The 21,021-nt window shown below is 29.5% G+C and overlaps 1 protein-coding gene across 3 annotated transcripts; it reads right to left on the bottom strand.

Moving 5' to 3' along the window:
* Positions 1-2,152: 2,152 nt before the first annotated feature.
* LOC132950633 (zinc transporter ZIP1-like) lies at positions 2,153-15,690 on the bottom strand. 3 transcript variants are annotated; one of them, XM_061022153.1, is made up of 3 exons: positions 15,483-15,690; positions 10,895-12,151; positions 2,153-4,086 (listed from the first exon to the last, which is right to left on the bottom strand). In XM_061022153.1, exons 2-3 carry the CDS (start codon positions 11,648-11,650, stop codon positions 3,712-3,714), a joined length of 1,131 nt encoding a protein of 376 aa, XP_060878136.1. In that variant the 5' UTR covers positions 11,651-12,151; positions 15,483-15,690; the 3' UTR covers positions 2,153-3,711. The 3 variants fall into 3 exon arrangements, with proteins under 3 accessions (XP_060878136.1, XP_060878138.1, XP_060878137.1); XM_061022155.1 differs by lacking the exon at positions 15,483-15,690 and adding an exon at positions 13,223-13,375; XM_061022154.1 differs by lacking the exon at positions 15,483-15,690 and having other exon boundaries at positions 10,895-12,597.
* Between the last annotated feature and the right edge of the window lie 5,331 nt (positions 15,691-21,021).

Raw genomic sequence — 21,021 nt, 5'->3', positions numbered from 1 at the left:
ACTTGCTTGGGGGGGGGGGGGAAGGGAAATACCTCTACAAGTATTTAGATAGAAAGTTAAAGTATGTATTTGGTTGTTTAACGTGATTCACTTTTCCTATTGTCAGTAAATTTTAATTATTTTGTTATAAACTATATATTGGTATCTAGTTATAATAATTATAAATAAAAAGGTGGGTAAGTGGATGTCGGTCTGTTGTACAGTAGGTTAAAAGTGGGTCACTGTAATGGATGGTGTTAAAATTGAATTAAATGATATAGTATCATGTATAAGAAAAACGATTCTGAGCGAAAACGGTCAGTCAGCTTATGATATTACCAAGTATATTTGATGATATTATTGTGAATAAAGTAATTTATATACCTATTAATAGGTATAACCTATTTACGTGGAACCTTGTTTTAAATTGTTAATCTTTAGCTACAAAAGTTGAACATTTTATACATTTTTAACTACAAAATAATTATTACATTTTAAATTTGATAAATGTTGTCAAAATTTGAACTTTAAATGCTTATAAAAAAAAATTGTGCCTATATATTTTCAATATTTTTCAACTGCTATTGTAACAATAAATCAGGAGCTTTGCATTAATTTTTTACGCTTTTTTTACCCAACAAATTTTATTGATATTTATGGAAAAAAAACTAAAAAAAATTGAAAACTGACAATGTCCGTAAACAGCTCAAAAAGAGTCAAATTATTTTCAAAATTTTATCGTGTATAGAAAATAAAAATATAAACATTCAATAAAATTTTCAAGTATCTACAGTCATTCGTTTTTTAATTACAATAAAATAAGAAAATCGTTACATGAGAAATCGAGTGAATATCAAATGTTGTAATAATATGAATTTCAAACGCTCATAAAAATTTAATTTGACTTTCTTGTAGACATTTTATTTTTGATAAAGATAGACAAACTTATTAGCTGGTCTTATTAGTGAATAATAATAAAAAAAAACATGCATATGAAATCTATTAATAATCCCTATTAATAGTTTGTTAATAATTATATAATGGTAAGTACCTTAAAATATAATATTCATTTTTATGACTACAGTAAATTTTCATATTTCACTGTTTTTATTTTATGTATATTAACTATATAGTATATAAATAGCGTTATAGCCGTAAGCTCATGTATTGGTAAGTAGGTACACTTTATAACTAAGTTACCTACACTACTAATTTACTCAGTACCAATAATGTACCATATGCTGAATTCTGTCTGCGAAAGATTAATGATCCTATAGTCTATCCTAGAGTCGACAGATTTAAAAAATATGCAGTATAGGGTAGGTACTGACTACTGCAGAGTGTCCGAGCAATACGGATAATTGAATTATAGAGTGTACCCTGTTCTCACAGACACACGGTATACGATAAACCTAAAGAGGTACAAATAGGTATACCAAATATAAATAAATATAAATATAATATAATATTAGGTATATTCAATATTGTATACTTTATACTGTATAGTATATTGGTTTATTATATTTTTTTAACAATAAAAATTTATTAGTACTAGGTAGGTAGTTATTTTTTATTAGCATTTTATATGATACTAATTAATAATTATCTATTTTACCATAGTTGTTAGTATACTATACATACAGCAATAATATGATGTATTTATGTGAGATATGACCATAGGGGATCCATCTTGCCTATTTTTTTTTAATGATTTTTTCACTCCTAGACAATATTTGTTCAAATATGGGTATTTTTAAAACAAAGATAATACACGTGACATGTGTCTGTAGTAGTTGTCCTTCAAATGTTTTTACTACTAAATAATATATCTAAATATCAAATAACAACAATAATTAAGAGGGCGTCGTACTCGCATAGTCACATGTGTTGTTTCCGTAACTTTTTCATACTATAACACATAACATAGTAAAATGTTATGAACTGCAGAATATATTTTAAGACTAAAAAATAAAAGTTAGATTTTGAGTTATAGCTGTTAACCACTATGACTATGTATATACTATATTATATACTATAAATTGTAAAACTAAGTACCTATAAGTTACAACCTATTGTTATACCTATAGGTTCGGTATTTTATAATTCTGTCGTATAACATTTAAAGCAATTTCCAAAAATCAACAAACGTTTATTTAAAATAAAAACACAAATATCAACTTTTACATATGTAATTAGTAATTATTGGTATAATACAATATTATCTTATCTTGGTATAAACTATTAACTACCTACTGTTTAGTTTAGTATTGCATGATTTTTTCTTCATTAGCTTATATATTTTATCGAGTACACAGTCCCAAATAATACATTTTATAAAAAATCACTCATGTCATATTATAATTATTGTTATTAAATAATAAATAGTCCTATGAATATAAGTCAATATAATTCGGTATTTTTTCAGTGAATTTTTAATAGAATAATACATAGAAATATAAAATCACTATTGCAATACTCTTATATGTTTTATATAGGTCCTTGTATCTATAGATTTGCTTAGTATCGTGTTTATAAAAACTCACAGTAGGTACAGAGGTTTTTATGTTTAAAAATGTGAAATATTTTTTAAAATATCAAATTCACCATTTAGAAAAATTGTAAAATATATGAATATAATCTAAATTAAAATATATATTAGTCATTAGGTAGGTACGTAATACAAATTAATAATTTAGTAAATACTTAACTTTATAGTGCTTCATTAAAAAAATATTACTTATATAGGTTATATCTTATATAGCGTATAGACTGTATAACAACTTCTTATTGATTGCAATTAAACGAAAAAAAATGTATTTATTTTAAATAATACGTCACAAGTCATTGTAAATATTTTCGAAAATATATTTCGTTATTCTAAATTTGTTCGTTCCTTTAATTTTAATAATTTTTACTTTGCTATTTTGTTTTTTATCGAACTGCGTTTACAATTCACCCACTACCTACTTAGTCACTTAGAGATAAAACAATCCTCTCTAAAAAGAGGGATTATGATGACTAACTGTTGTCTGTTACTTAGGTACGTTGACCGATGCAAAGAGACCAATAAATATAAGAATATAAGTAAAAAACATAGTAAAAATTAAATACCTACGATTAACGTATTTATGATATTTTGTAATTTTATTTGAATTTCATAAGCAATGAAAACTGGGCCCCACTGAGAAAACTCATATGGAATATAAAAGTGAACCAATCTGAAGAAGTGGATACCTAACTGATAAATATTAACTGTTTTACCGTAATTATATACGTCCTAGTGATAAGATATGATTTTGATTCTATTAGCAATATCATTTGAATACTTATTAAATACATATTTAATCAAGACAGTTTAATTAGTCAATAATAGTTTCAAGTTTCAATCTTTCTGTAGTAAAGTAATCGTTTACAATTTTATAATTTATCACGTGTTAATGTGTTATAGGTATATTTTTATTCTGTAAATTGTAATAATAAGACTTGACTTATTATTTCACTACGACTATTTTTAGCTATAAGTTTCTTGGCATATTCACATTTTACTACTCTTCATGATGTATAATATAATATATTAATATATTATTATCATATAATACACATATCATACGTACAATTGGTAATCGTAGGGTAGGTAGGTAAATTGACAAATTGATATAAAATAGTCATATATAACTATCTAACACAAAAGGATACATTCGTTCAGGTCTATGTAAATTAGTTGTGAAAATATTATTCGGATTCGGTTATAAGCAATTGAATGGAAAGCATTGATGCAAAACCAATAGCAATAAATATTAGTCGTAATATTCTTTGTTTAATTTGTAAATTTCCAACAGACGGTTTGAGCACTTCAAAGAACACCACATACATCAATGTGCCGGTAGCTAATCCTTGTAGAACGACTGAAAATAGGACCACAGTGTTTGTTTCTTCGAGATTGCTGACCAGAGTGCCAACGCCAATACCTATCGGAGACGTGACAGCAAAAAGCAATATTGAACAGTGCGCTAGCAATGGCTTCGTCCTGTCCGAAAGCATCTGCAATCCGACGTAAAATGCGATGACCAGCTTATGGCATGCAACGGCCACAGTAAGCGACCAAACCTGTTAAACGGAAATTAAAAGTATATTATTAACTTCTGTATAAAATATACAATACATATTAATTGAGTACATACATTGAGTATAGGTACTATACTCAATGGTACTGGTACATGGTAAGGAGCAAATGGTAAATAGATAATACAGTTGCAGTTTTATTTAAGCTAAGCTTTTGTAACTATTCAGTGCTTAATAGTACCTATTATATTATGTACCACTAACATTATATAAAACCCATTTATAAACGAGAAAATATAATTAATATCTATAAAATATTTTAGAAAAGGATAAAAATAAAGTTGTTCCTTAAATTCTAATTTAATAAAATTCGATAAAACTATTATTTTATACAACTGTAGACATATATATATATATATATATTTGTAGTCAAGATTTCTGGTTATTGATACTGTTGTTGAGCATTGCAACTATATACAAGGAGAAATTAAGAAGATAAAAGAAAATAATACAAGATTTCTATTCATTATTAAAACAAAATTTTGAAAAACGTAGAACAATATATAACGAGTTTTATATTGAAAAATTAAAACAAAATGTCAAAAAGAAAGTAAATATCTAAAAATGTGTACGGTCAAAGATCCATCCTCACAGGTTCCATTTTGTGTAGGCACATCGTACATATAATATTGATAAATTAATTTTTATTGTGACCCACGCGACTTCATAAGCCATTGAGATTTAAAAGATTTTTTATATATTATTTAAATAATCTGTAGGCAATATGAAATAAAATTTAGTTTAACTAAATATATTATACAAGTGTGTAACTTTTTTTTTTATTTTGTGAACCTACGTAATAGTTTTGCGTACTAAATTAATTTAAATACAATAATTAATTTATATAAGACATATGTAGTTTACCATGAAATTTTCAGATAACAGTACAATTAAAATTATGAATGAATTCAAAGTTTACAATTTTAAAAGATATTTAGGTTGTTGGTTGACATGATATATTTGAGCAGAGTAACTTATTTGAAACTACATGTTTTGAATTGTGTTCCAAGTATATTATAATGAAAGTATTTTATGTCTATTATAAGTCAATACTTTTAATTAATTCTTTCAACGAATCTCTATATTATATAGGTACTATAGTCAGTCCATGCAAGTATTCATTTTTAGATAGGGACATACAATTATTTGAAATGTTTGGCACTTGGTAAATATTTTTATAAATAATACTCATTTTTCAAATATTATTTTAAAATTGTCCTACAATCTATATACTATAGTCCATAGTCTATACTATAATACCTGTGTACAGTTAGTAAATTAGATAACAATAACAAATAAATGACGTCATGACAAGGCGTGGAAAAGGAGCCCACACCAAAGCCACCAGAACATGAGTTATTGTGAAAATAAAGGGTAATTTTATATACTTTGTTTATATTTTTTGTTATGTCCAAGACTTCTATAAATTGAGAAAACCCGCTGTGTAGCGCTCAAAGTTCTTGGTTCTTCATTAAAAACTCTTTTTGTTGTTGCTTAGTTCACCCTCTGTAATTGAATACGGTTCTGACGTTTGAAATCCATCTAGCACTAGTGACTCTCAAATTTCGGAAAGAGTTCAACGTAAATTCTTACGTTTTTTATCATATAGGTATCCTCAAAATTGGCTGGTCTCCTCATGAATACTCTCTTGTCTAAAAAAGCTTTAAACCTATATTCTATTTCAGATCGAAGACAGGCTGTTAATTTAAATTTTTTAGAAAACTTCTGGCAGATGAGGTTGATTCTTATACATTGCTTTTCCATAATGAACCATAATCAACTAATGTTGATAAGGTGTATTATATCAACGAAAATGACTTCACAGAAAAAACTCTCACTCTCTGTAGAATAGTCGGACTACGTTTATTTTTTTTATTAAAAAGAAAAGAACATTTTTCAGGTTGGATCTAAGACCGCATTTTCATTTTAATTTAAATAGTGGTAGAAAATACTTTTGAAAAATACATTATTCAAATGCATATTTTAGCTTCTAAAATAATAATTTTGAAAATCGGGCTTAGACCTGACATGCAAGATGTTCTCTTATTTTAAATAAAATATAAAACTAACGAAATGCAACTTCAGGATGTGAGGGTTTTTCATGTGTAATATGTATATGATTTTGTACTCTAACGCCCGCCCTTAAGTTAAATTTTTCACTTCTTATTTATTACATATTCATTCATTGGGCTTAAGTCAGTACTTGAGTACTGTTATAAAATAACATAAAATAAAACATTTATAGTTTTCACAAAAATATCTAAATTAAATTTAAAAAAATAGAATAAAGAATTCAATAATATATTTTAATATTGGATGTCTGGTTGACTAAGTATATAGCAGTTTTGATCTAAATATGAGATTATATAAGTCTACACAAAAATAATAGTTTTGTGTAACTAACCTTCAATAACATGAAAGTCAGTAATATTCTGAACGGTTGTTCACACGCGTATATATGTACTTCTGATGATCTTTTTTAAATAATTATCTATGAACAATCACTGTAAAAGTGTAAACTGTTCATTTTTTTTAGAAATAAATGATAATAATTATTTTTTGCGTCACAGGAATATTGCGGTTGTACTTTTAAGTATTTACTCGTTATCGTACCTAGGTAGTCTTTATATTATGTACTAAAAATACATAGCTCAAACCACTCATTCAAATAAAATATTATCAACTACTTACTGGGTACTTTTCCATTAACGATTTTATATTGGTAACTTTAGTTTATAATTTATATGATAATATTTTTTAAGTGGCATATCCTAACAGGAGCCAAGCAATAATATATAGGTACTTCAAAATTATAATACGTATTTATAGCTAGAATAAAAGGATAGAAGGGGATTTGTCAGGTACATTTTAAACGGAATATTCAATAGATAATACTTAAATCGCGAAATTTAAGTTAAAAAATTGACTACATAATAATAGGTGGGGTGATGTGAATGCTTACTACTTTCAAGACAAAAAAAAACTTATGTATTGTTATACAGATACTGAGGTACCTGACATACGTTAACCGATATCAATATCACATTATCACCAAATTGTTTGTGCTATTACCAATTGGTCTATTTGATATATAATATGTAGCCATGTAGATACCTATACCTAAAACCTATTTATAGTACCTATATAATATATTGTATTATAAAACCTTTACACAAATATTAAAAATCCATAAAATGGAAAATAGAAGTTTACTTACTACTTACACCGAAAAATCACAAACATTATTATTTATCATGGAATTATTATAGAACTGTCAAATGTGGAGTTTCCGACGTTCTACCCTAAGTCCTAAATTATGATTGGAGTGTTTTGAAAATAAAATCCTATTTGAAATTAAAAATTACTAAAACAATTTTCAGTATAGTCGTATAGGTAGGTACTTCGATTGAGAAAGTCGAGCATAATATATAGTTGATTAAGAATAAATTCATCGATGAGCTTATTTCATGGGCGTACGCCGCACATCTAAGAGGCCTCTTGAAATATCGAGCAGGTCGGGGCTTCACATATCAAACAACAGCATGCTTGTAGCATAGTTTTTAATATCTTAAAATATATACGATACCATTATAAAGCATTGTTTTATAATAAAACACTCTTAAAGATAAACATTTAAGTGGAGCGTTTTTTTTTTATCTAGAAACAGTAATATTTTACAAGAGGGTTTAATACACATTTTTCACGTTTCATTCAAGTTTCAACAGGTTTTAAATATTATAATCGTACACTTTTAAGTTTAAACTTAAAATACCTGTAATAAAATAATTATAAAGTACGCACTTGCATTGTTATTTTGTTGAATATGTACTGAACCGGTATAAAGATTATAATATAAAATATAGGGGACGGAGTTGCCGAGCGGACTAAGGCGTCGGCTGCGACCCGAGTTCGATACCTTGGCCGTGGGTGGCATTTTTCTTCGGGCAAGTCACGGTGTCCGGAGAACAAGTGCCGCCATCCCCCCACCCAGGGCACGGCAAAAACCTACGGGTACCCCATTAGAAATTCTGCCAAACACAACACACACGTGTACCAACCTACCCAATTTAAAAACCTACAGTGCCCTCCCCCACACCCAATGGCCTATGTTGCTGCGGGTTACCCAAAAAAAAAAATAAATATAAAATATATAATATAATGCTTTATATCAATGTTATAATCATTAATGTTTTGATTAAGTAGGTACCACCATGATTTTCCATAAACACAAGTGTTATATTTAAATTTGGCTCTTATATATAAATATATATAAAAAAATGGGTTGTCAAATATCATAATCTTAAATATTTTAGTTAACACTTAAAATATTCATAAAATGCCAAGTTTTTATTTTTATTAAATAAATGAATACTATTGTACCTAAATATACTTGGAAAATTGGATGGTTATGCATTTTTAATTCTTAAAAGTAACGTAATTAATCTTACAAAAAAATGAATGTACTATTTTTTTTTGTTATTATAAAGTCAGTTTTATTTAAAAAAAAATTAAGAGTAAATAACATTGATGTTTTCTGTAATTATCTTTATAAAAATAATTTATTAAAATAACAACCGTAATTATTATAGGTACATACTTAGCTTGGACTAGCATTAAACGGATCGGGAAAAACAAGTCACTTAAACGATAGTCATAAGATATTATGACTCGTTAGGAGTTTTGCAGAACTTTTAATCATAGGTCTAAAAATGCAATTAGAATTTCCCTATAGATTAAACATTGAATAAATAATTTATTATAAATCTTATACTATTTAAGTATAAAAGTATAAAACCACGAGTAGGTATCGACGTATCATTGAAAAAATATTCGTGCAATACTGATACACACGTTATTATAGACCAACTATGCCACTTTTTGATAAACCAGCTGACAGCTGTTCTTAGAAACTGTTTTCATTGTTATAACTACTTAGTTCAACCTAATTTAATTCTACCAAAACAAATGTATCGATTATAATACAAGTATTCTAGAACGTGTAAAATAAACTTTAACCTCCATTTTTTAACAATTTTATATTTACTGTAAATGCGTTTATGGCTTGGGTAAGGTGATCAAATAATTATTGTTCCTTTTATATTTCTATACAGCTATTATATGGCTATACAGCTAAACAATTCAATCTAAATATTTCATCTAAAACTTGATTAAATTTTGAATAGTTAATAATATATATTTTGTAAATGCCACGAGCTACCTTCACAAGAAAAATTAATTTAAATTGTAACGATATTTTTTAATACTGTTAATTATGTTTATTCCGTAGAACGTACGTTGTTTTCTAATCAACCGTAGATTAATGTTTGTGTAGATAAAGTGCATTTAGTATAATATATAACTATATTTGATAGACAATTGTGAGGTACATATAAATTATAATATAATATAATATAATGAAGCATTGAACCAGTTTTATTTTTGAAATCATGCATTTTAATTTTTATTAAAAAAATTAATCTTTAACAACAATACCAATACTCACCCAAATTAAAATTAAATTTAACTTTTGTTCTTGGAATATATTTATATTATATGAGTAAAATCGTATTGAACACCAATTTTAATTCGTATTGGCATGAAAACTGATAAACTGAAAACTATCAATATTTGGATTTAAGTACGTAGGTATACATAAAATACAAATAATACAATAATATAAGAAAAACGTTGAGGTCGATTTTACTATGACCGTGAAAATAAAATAATCTATCACACAATTGTATATTATATTGATAATAGGTCGCTCACCGAACGTGTTCAATATACAAACTACCAGGCTTGAAAAGTACTTAAACAATACTATACGAATACTTTTTAAGTACCTACTTAAATACAAATGTTAAATACTTTTGAAAAAAGTACTCTATAAGTGGATAGTAATATAGTATTCTAAATAATTTTTCAAAGTAAAAAATCAGTAAATCAATGATCACATTACGAAAAAACGATAAATGGACATGAGCATATTATATAAGTCATAAGATATTATAGTCTATATAAAACAATACAATTTGGCCAGTAGATTTATTTCCATGTAGTTTTAAATTTACAAATTATTATTTTAAGAGGCAAAAATCATCCATTTAATTCCAAATACCCAGTCTTGGATAGTATTCTGAATAAAGTATTCCAAATATCGATACTTTTTCCAACAGTATTCTGAATAACTATGTATTTAGAATATTTTTTTAAAGTATTTTATTCCTATAAAAAATACTTATTATTTACAATAATAATTGTTTTCTTGTTTTCTGGACATTTTTACAATATTATACACGTTTTAAAATTTCAAATCAAGTATTAACAAATTAAATTATATAATATTTAGAATTATTAAATTATATATGGGTGAAAATTTTCCCGAACAAAAGTATCTTATTAAGTTTATTATTTAAAACAAAAATTAAAAAGTATTTTAAAAGTATTTTACCCAAGTCTGCTGAAATACCGTTATAAAGTGTATAATTAAACTGTAGGTTGGTATGACGTATATGTACTAACCTAATCGTATAAAGATTAACATAATATTATCTAATGCACACAATATTTTTTATCTGTGTGAGTATCCGACAGTGACTTTTATTCTACCGAACTTTCGAAGAAGGAAAACGGATGGACAAGAATAGTTATACCAAACCATGATGCGGTATATAATTTGTAACATATTAAATGCAATAAAAACTTAAAGTTATTTAAATGGATGTACTTAAAGAATTATAATATAATATATTCCGCTTAAAATTATAAGATCTTATAATATGCAGCGACTGACCTGCGTGGGATTTTTCTCCAGACCGACTGCCAGGCCCTCGAACAATTCGTGTATGCTGAGCGCGCCAACGACCAAGAACCCGCGGAGGACCGACTCGGACGGCGATGACGACTCTTCGACCGGCACCGGTTTCTTGATGGCCGGCCCAGGTTTCTTGGCCAGCTCGACCGTGGACATGCACGAGTTGTAGTTGGCCACCCGGCCGGCCGCGTCCACCTTGTCGTACCCGGCGGCGTTCGGATAGCCGGCCGCGGTCGCCGCATCGTTCCGGCGCTGTTGCGGCACCGTGACCTCACTGCTGCCGCCGCCGCCGCGGTCCGCGGTGCTGTGGCCGCTGCTGCTGTGGCTGTGGTGCGCGTGACAGTCGCCGCCCGCGAACCCGTGCACCAGCTCCTCAATCGAATACATGAAGAAGAAGCCGGCGCACATGACGAGCTCGGCGAGCAGGCCGGCCAAGGGGGATTTCGAGTCGAGCGTCCCGTCGTCGGTCAGCCGCTCGACGCCCTCCCGGACCTCGGGCAACAGGTGCAAAAACGTGGTGCACAGCAGCACGCCGCCGCCAAAGTTGAGTATCAACCGGAGCGCGGTGTTCGCGGCGCCCCGGGCATGTCGCCGGATGCCCAGCCGCTCGAACACGCACACTGGAGTACTGCCGGCCACGAACGAAGACACACCCAGGAACGTCATGGCCAATATTTTCGCCAGCACCGCGGATGAAGCGTTTTCGTCCGCCGGCCTCGTCGCTCCCGTCGCCATCGAGAGCACCGTCACAACACTACACGTCGATAATATGTAAATATCGTTTATCAGCTGTATTGTATCGTTGTCGTTGTTGTTGTTATTTTGTTGTTGTTGTTGATGTCTTGTATTCCTTGGACACGGCCCGGCACCACCGCGACCACGACCCGTTCGCTACAGCTAGCCTGCTGCGCAACCACACGACAGACGTTGAACGCGCGCCGCCGAACAGACACTGCCTGCGCGTGTGTGGGTCTATTTGTGCGAGTGTAGGTATATCGCGCCGCGCACACACACGCACACTCGCAGACACTATAGTGGCCGCGAGATAAGGCTACCGCGGACGCCCGACAGATCTAATCGCGTCCGCGTACAGGCACGTTGTCGCACTCAACGATATTATTATAATATCATTATTATCGGCGGCGTTTAGTCCGATATACAACGACTGCAGCTGTACCGGCGGCGGCGCGTTCACGGCTCGTATACGACCACTGCGACCAACACGTCTATACCTACCTAAATAGTATTATTTACAGTCGAATATTATTAACAAGCAATAATAATATTGTAATGCTACTGCGCGCGTTGTGTTTTTTATTGTCTCTAGTTGTTGTTCATGTTATTATTATCATTATTATTACTATTATTACTCTTTTCCGCTATAATAATAATACTATTATACACACACACACGTGACATTGAATCGAAATGCGTTCCGACACAGCGACACGTTCGTCGTTTCGGAGATTTTTCAATCACAACTTAGGTCCGCTTTTTTTCTTCATTCCGATACGACATTTAACCTAGCACATAAATTGCGTCGCCGCAAATCGGTCGTCACCTCCACTCAAAAGTTCTGGATACGTTACTGAATTTATAATGTACCTACCTAATTATTGTATGTCGTAGAATTTTAATATAAAGCATAATTGTCTTTGGAACTCAACTCTTCCTACACAAGCTGAGCTGACAGGCGGAGTGTTGTGCTATGTATCGCTAATTCAATTTAATTATAACCCCCGGTCACCCACTGAATACCCCTCCAATGATTATAATAGTATAATCTAATTCACTACCTATTTATTTTATAAACAAATCTAAAATAATTCTATTAGGATTTATTTATAAAGTTTTATTGTAAATAGTAATTACTTATTAGAAATTATGCATATTATTAAAATTTAAAATATAAAATTGTTGTAGATATACTTTACAGTTTACCTATTAACTACGAGGTCTCGTGTAGGTACACCCGCCACAAACAACATTAGAGGGGAGTAGCAAAAAAAATGGTTATTCGTATTTGTTATTATTTATATTATGTTTACTATTTTGTTTTTGCTAAATAAGTTATTATTATTATTACTTGGCTCGTATATATACTCGTATATATAAATATTAAATATAGGTACACGTCGTGCGCGTTACAACCTGCGCGCCGAACGGAATTCGTCGCAAGCAAAGGGTGTCCCGCGAACACATTATTATATTTTCTAATGTATTTTTATGTATGTGTAAATACGACTGAGCACGAACTCGACTTTAATAATATATTATTTTATTATAACCCGCCACTAGTCAACTTACTATTCTCGATATATAGGCAAACAAATCCTCACGGGAAACCCTGTGTCCTGCAGGACTGCTCCTGCATTACGCGGCACCGATTTTACGTCGTTTTCTTTTAATTATTCGTCGACTGGACGATACCTAAATATAGTAAAATAGACACGCTGCACGCTCATCAACGATATTAAAATATTATTATGACACTGTAGGTTTATTGCGTGTTGGTCGTTCAATAACGAAATATTATTATTACTATTATCATTAAGTAATATATTATTCAGTTATTTTTCCACTCTTTTGCGCGTTTCAATTGATTACGAGTGACTCGAAAAAACTAGATAGATTCCTATCTATAATATTATAGTAAGTAATAACAATATAGTAGGTATGCGTACCCGGGTTATTAACAATAAAATTGTCGACTTTGATTGTTTACCAACTGATATAATATAATATTATTTTTATTCTACAGTGTTCGCATTATACGACGTACCTATATTATACGTCTATCTGTTATACACGACATGTGCATGTCTTCAAAGAACATATTATCTGTGCAATCTTTCCAGGCGTGCGAGTTTTTTTTCTAAACGATTAATAATATTATTTATAGCGCGTGTTTAATTCTGTTTATGACAGCGTTTCAAATAGTTCGGTTTGATGTAATGCAACACTACGCATTCTGTCAACAAAGAGAGCCCTTTTAACGTCAATAATTGTCTACTAAGTACTAAAACATATATTTAAGATTTCGTTTTGAACTAATCTACAAAGTAGGCAGGTAGGTATGTAAAACAATTGATACCACGTCATCACGTTATCGAGTAGGTTAATCAAGTGTGTCTATATACGCTTTATACGTAGGCTTACATAACAATTTTTTTGACGAGTTTGATAAATTGATAATGATTAAAAAAAAAACTCTCATTACATTTACATCGTAAGATATAAGTATATAACTTTATACGCGCATAAATACTTGGTCCTAACTGCAACAATATGTTATTTACTTGATCACATAAAGATAAATAATTATTATTAATTAGCTACCTAGGTAATATATTTTAATTTTGATAAAATATTATCTAGTGTACTTATTATATTATTGTTGTAATATTGTCACACATTAATTATTAATGGTTTTAAAGGATTTATTCAATAGGAGTCATTGATTAATTATTTAAGTACACATTGATGTTTGACGTTTGTTCAAGTATACTAAACCAGTGGAAAAGTACATGACGTATAGAATCAATTAAATATATGAACCCAGTCAATACAATTTATGTCCACTATTTTATTCGTATGCAAACCATTTCTTTTTTTTTTTTTAAGATTAAATTAAGTGTATTAATAAATGTGTTACAATTTAAAAATGTAATTTATAAGACATTTTAAACTATATTTTTATCTAATATATATAAAAAAAAAGTATAAATGTTTATTTAAAAAATACAGGCGTATAAGTACCTATTAATACTATACATTTGTTCATTTCTGAATATTTTTTTTTATCATAATTACACAATGAAATGCACGAGTTTTTAATTTATTAGCCAACATAATCAAAAGTTATTCGATATTAGTAATATTAAATATTACGATTACGGAAATTAATAAAATATAATTTAATATTAGGTATATTAACTATATTTGGAAAGATAATATTTTATGTTATTATGATATTAAACTGTTGGATTTATTCTTATCGGTTCTTGTAAAAATATAACATGCAGTACGTAACCTATTATAAAACAAAATTTGCATATTTGCCAATGTTAAAACTAGGTATATAATAAATATAATAAATAATAATATATATAATATATAATAAATACATAGTATACATTACACTCTACATATTGTTCATAGCTGGTCTAACTAATTATACAAATATAAATATTTCTTGGTAGGTATTTAAAAATATAAAATATAAATCCTTATTGCATATAATTTCAGTAACACTATACATCTAATCTAGTTCAAGTAATGCACGACATTTTATATTGAAATTATAACATAAAGTTATAACTTATAAGTAAAAATGTTTATTTGTGAATGTTTTTACCGAATCTTTATTATTTTGTTTTATCGTTTTAATTTAAAGATTTCGTATACTACAATATAATTCAGATACCTAACTACAATATAATTCAGATACCTACCTACTTAATAGCGCGGTAAACATACTTATTTAATACCTAATATTATAGAACTTATGAACATAATGAACACTTTTTAGATAATTTTATTAAAATATAATTTATTACCAACCTACCTTTCAACAAACGTAAAATAACAATCAAATTATTAGATACAGTCCATCTGTTTATGTGAGATCACTTTTTGTCGTAATGATGGCCTATTTGAAAACAGAAATGCTGTTTTTAAATAAAATAAAACAATTTCTTTCCCAATGTTGATTAACACATTTTTTTCTGCATGACTGACTATACATCTCACTGAAAATTGTAGGTAGGTCACTATGTGACCAGTGATGGCTAAACAAGTGTACTGTGGTTATAACTATAGATAGGTACCTACCTAATAATATTAATCAATTATTATTCTGCATCAAAATATAAAGTAGGTACTATAATGATAAACATAAATGATAATATTACAATATCGACAGTCGACTGTAGTACACTAGTACCTACTCATAATTAAGTTTAATATAGAGGAAATAAAAAAAAGGATATCTTATAAGTTATAATAAGTATTATCATAGAAAATATAAATTAATCAGTTTTTATTTGTATTTCTTAAATGATGCATAATTATAATAATACTATCTATATACTTTTATCATTAATTACCTAATTTAATTTTTTTTTAACCATTGCTGCTGATATTATTTCATATTTAAACCATTAAAACAAACAAACAGTTATCTGAAGTTTATAGCTTTTATTTAAAACGTATTCTGACGTACATTATTTTCATTAAATTTATTATTTTCTCACGACATTTATGGAGACTTAGCGCTTAGCCATTATGTGACTATCTCATAAAAGTGTTAATTGGATTTTAAAAACATATTATATTGTATACTAGCTGCCCCCTGGTGTTTCCCGGGCCAAAAACTGAGATTTTTTTGACATTGGCAAAATTATAAGGATAATTTAAGTATATGTTCAAGGACTCAAAAACGCATTCATTTTATATATATTAGGTATTTTCACGATTTACGATTAAGTATAGACCGGCTTCATACGTGTACAGTATTTGGTAAATCTCAATTTTACAGATTTACGGGAAAATTGGCGTCAGTATACCTAGTTTTGTGAAATAATTCTACTTAGATGGCAACCGCAAGTCGCTGATTGGATTAAGCTGACTTGGTATATTTTTGAACATGGCTCAAACTACTCTCTAAACTTTTCTAACATCTCAAAAAACAGTCCCTGAGATTTTCGTCAAATTCAATTGAGTATTTTTTGAGTATATACTTAAGTAATACACACATATTACATATAGTTTATTTATTCGAGGCTATAAGCGTGACAATTTGGTACCTGATACGACTGAGTAATTAATGCCAACCATTTATATACAAAAAAAAGTTTCAATTTCCACCGTGAATCTCAAGATCTTGTCCATCTCTCTAATATGTGAACATCGGGAAAATCGTTTCTTACTGCACATGTAGATCATTAGAGTAACCACTATTCCAAAATATATCAAATTCGTAAGTTTTTTATTTTGGCGCCAATGTTGTATATTTAAATTTAATTTTACTAGATAGATGGCGCCACTGTTGTATTCTTACAACTCCTTATTTTCCATTTTAGATGTTGAATTTCCAAAAATTCTTTCTTACTAGTCGTTTACGTCATAATAGCTATCTGTATGCCAAATTTCAACCAGATCCGTCCAGTGGTTTTGTCTGTGCGTTGATAGATCAGTCAGCCACCTTATCCTTTTATATATGTATATAGATATTATTTTAATACAATATATTATGCAATGACAATAAAGTCTAAACAACGGCCGCAGAGTCGTCGTGATGCGAACATGTGAACAACAAATTACTGATTTGTAATTTACCTTGATGCACCGCCCGCGCCATCCGTGCCACCCGCGCCCTTGCCTCGTAGGTAATATCCGGGAAACATCCAATGCATTTCGAGAGACTTTAAAGTGTCGAGGTTCACAATTCAAAAAATACATAAACGAGGAATTTCGTGGCAATACTCGCATGGCACAAATGCACAATAATTTTAAGCACCCACAAACGGCGAAGCGAAAACAATAATGATCCTGAACCGCTGTCCATCGAAAATCGGACGGTGATTACGGTTGGTGGTCCTTGAACGACAAATTAAAAATATCGTGGTTACCCGATTCTTTGTGAATTACATAAATCCACAATATGGGTAAGTGGAGGCTCCACGAGGGAGGGGGTGAGTGAATGACCTTTGGTCCTAGAGCACAGACTCTCGATGAGGTGTACTCACAAAAATTATATAAATAAACAATTAACTCATAACTGCACATTACTACAAAAATAAAAAAATATGCATAAATGATTTAATGTTAAAATAAATATCATATTTTTTTTTGCATAAAATAAATCTTGAAAAATTATAAAATTCGCCGGAAACTAAATAAATATTGATTTTCAACATATTTTTTACTAATTTACCAACTTTATTATATTGTTATCAAATATAAATGTATTATATTATAATCGAGTCATTTTTTGTGATGTGAACTTTTTTGTTTCTGGGCATGATTTAAGATGTAGATTTTTAAATACTATCTTACATCCTGATTCTGAGTGAAGCGATGAATGTATTGATTTTTTGATTTTTGTGCCTGTCATCCCCTATTGGGACAGTAAAAATGTTTAGATTTTTATCTTTAGGGGTGATTTCTGGTAGCAAATTGGATGAAAAAAATGACACTCACTCGGGTTTGCTCCGTCGCGTGGTCTGAGGATTTCTTGTATAAGTACCTATATTACCACTGAATCAACGCGGTCGTATTGTATATACATTTGAATAATGATGTATAATATTATCATTTATTGTCGTCGTTTCGTATTATTTATATAGGTACATCCAATATTTTGTTGTAGACTTGTAGTGATTATTATATCGTAGCCGGCGAAGGTTGCCTAACCAAGAAGTCTGTAAAATGCCGAAGACAAAAACGCAGCGTCATGATCGACGTGAAAAACGAAGATTTTACGTCGTGCTTAAAGGAAAAATTGTGTAAAACATTTTTTATGTGTGAGGCCCAATGCATTTTTATTTTTACTACCACTACCACCACTACCACCACTACTTTTATAAGTACAAACTATACAATTTACAAGTCCCCTATCTTCCCAACAGTTTGTTATTTGTTAACATTTAATTTTCTATTATGACAAGTCAATCTCATATTATTCTCATGGCCTTACATCAGTACACCTCACCACCCGCCCATTAATTATTTTGACATATACAGGCCTCAAAAAATTATCTTCGCCACGCCACATTTAACGTATTAACTCTTATACCTCGAGCAACGATTTTTTATATACCTACTAATGCTACTATACTATCTATATATAATATATACGCGTGCTCCTTGAACTCGGCGACGGTTATCGTTTTCAAATAGGCATCTGTAGGTCCACAGAATAAATTTACTTTAAATTTATTCCGTGTCAGGTCTATACTCGGGTCGCTTTCACATATTTTTTTTTCTTTTTAGTCTTAATATTGAAATTCTAAAAATATATATTCGTATAATACTATTGTCTTAATAATTTATTTTAAACAATAAAATATCAAACATACCTGAGCTTATATTTTTTATACTTAAGATAATATTGATCGTGAAAAATTAATGACTATCCGTCATTATTCGGGTGTGTATTAAATGTTGGAAAATTATTCGTTCGGAACCGTGTTTTGGTTGAAAAATATCCCTTTGTAACTGAACCGACTATACTATTATAATATATATAATATAACTATACCTATTATATATACTATTATAATATATATAATATAACTATATTATATTGCAATCGTATATTTGCTCAGAAATTTATTTTCTTGAAAAATATTTAATTGGAAATGTATAATATGATTGGATTACCCGTATACGGTTGTGCGTTTCCTCAAAATATGTTTCTGATATAATACTATTAATCTAATAAAATACGTTTTCAAATAAATACGATTCCGTACACCTAAATGATATTTTCCAATGATTTAATTTCCAAACACATATATCTTCAAGTGAATACTTTTCAAACGAAATACGTTTCGGAAAAAGAGAAAGAAAATACTTTTACGACCAAATACTATGTTTCTTAATCAATACAGTTGCAGATAAATAAAATTTCAAAAATAATATTTTCGAATTCTTAAGTTTTAGCCAATTATTTACTAATAAAATAAAAAAATGTACAATCTGTATTCATACATGCAAATTAAATGTACAATAGTTGGACGCGGTGACGTAAGAGAAGATATCGTTCTGCAGTAACACTTTACCTATACATATTTATTGATCCGATTTAACTGGTTTTTTTTATTTATAAAAATTATAACTTATAAGTTATAACTATTATCACTTATCTCATATCTGTATTAAAAAGTGGGTAAGTGGGTAACGCTCTGCTGTACATTACGTGACTAGAGATTAACTGTAATATATATTGTGTTAAATTTGAATTCAATTATATACAATTATTGTATTTACACGAAAAACAATTCTGAACGAAGACGGTCTGTCGACCTGTAGACTGTCAGCCAATAATATATAATTATATTACCAAGGGCCGTTCTTAGTTCTTACAATGTCCGGTAAAGTGTCGGTTAACGCCGGGTTTTATCGAAAACCAATTTTGCGTATTACCTAAATGTTATTTTATATACCGAATACACCAACTAGATTCGCCTTCCCACCGGAAAATATACTGAAATTGGAAATTGAAACTTTATTTCTACTACTTATCGTGTACACACACAAATACAAAATTTAAAAAAAAAAACACGTCATATCATTGTAAATTCAATATACATTCATTGCTCTATTCCGAATCTAAAATGTTCAGACTATAATGGATTTTAAAACTTTTTTTAAAATCACAAAAAGTTATCATGGGTGTTCCCTATTAATATATGAATAAAACTACTCTGCAGTATATGTATTGTGTACACTATTAAAATATTTATGGTTGACATCAACGTAAAGTATTGAAACTTTTAATTTAAAAATTAAATATAAATGTAAAGCCTATGTACATTATACATGTTGTATAATGAGCATATAAAAACGATTTTGAAAATTTTGGAATTCACAATACATCCTTCTATTAAATCCGCGCCTTTAAAATTTACATTTATTTATCTAAAATGGAATAATTAAATTAAATAATTTAAAAAAAGGTTAATGTTAAATATTATGGTTATGTTGAAAACTTTGCGTGTGTTTTATAAATTATATATTTTCTAAAGTGAGAAATTAATGATATTTTGTTTTGTTTTGTACCTATACAGTAAATCAATACTTTGGTTGGACTTGGACGTGATATTATTAAAATTGAATTAGGTTCGTAAAAGAGTGGCGTGAGTGGAAAACCATTTTTCGAAAGCACAGGCAATCGCTATATCGGTGTCGTAAACGATATTTTATTACAATTGTTATTATAGGTATTTGACGACGCGTTGACATAAAAATCGCATTATACACACATCACTGGATAAACCCCGCCGAGGAGGAAAGTTTTTTTAGTCACTATTTTAGTCGTACTGGATACGTTCACAGAAATAGTAGAATCTATATATTAAGTGAATTCCCATGTATAACAT

Source organism: Metopolophium dirhodum, chromosome 8, assembly GCF_019925205.1.
Source record: "Metopolophium dirhodum isolate CAU chromosome 8, ASM1992520v1, whole genome shotgun sequence".
NCBI classification, from domain to species: domain Eukaryota; kingdom Metazoa; phylum Arthropoda; class Insecta; order Hemiptera; family Aphididae; genus Metopolophium; species Metopolophium dirhodum.
Note: the sequence above shows the minus strand (reverse complement) of the source record. Positions and strands in the feature narration are given on the sequence as shown.

What these genes read in the sequence shown, in the direction of transcription:
- LOC132950633 (XM_061022153.1), bottom strand. Translation starts at nt 11,650, where the DNA reads ATGGCGACGGGAGCGACGAGGCCGGCGGACGAAAACGCTTCATCCGCG. An exon ending in TGGAGAAAAATCCCACGCAG is followed by an intron (nt 4,087 to 10,894) that starts GTCAGTCGCTGC and finishes TCCGTTTAACAG; the next exon opens with GTTTGGTCGCTTACTGTGGC.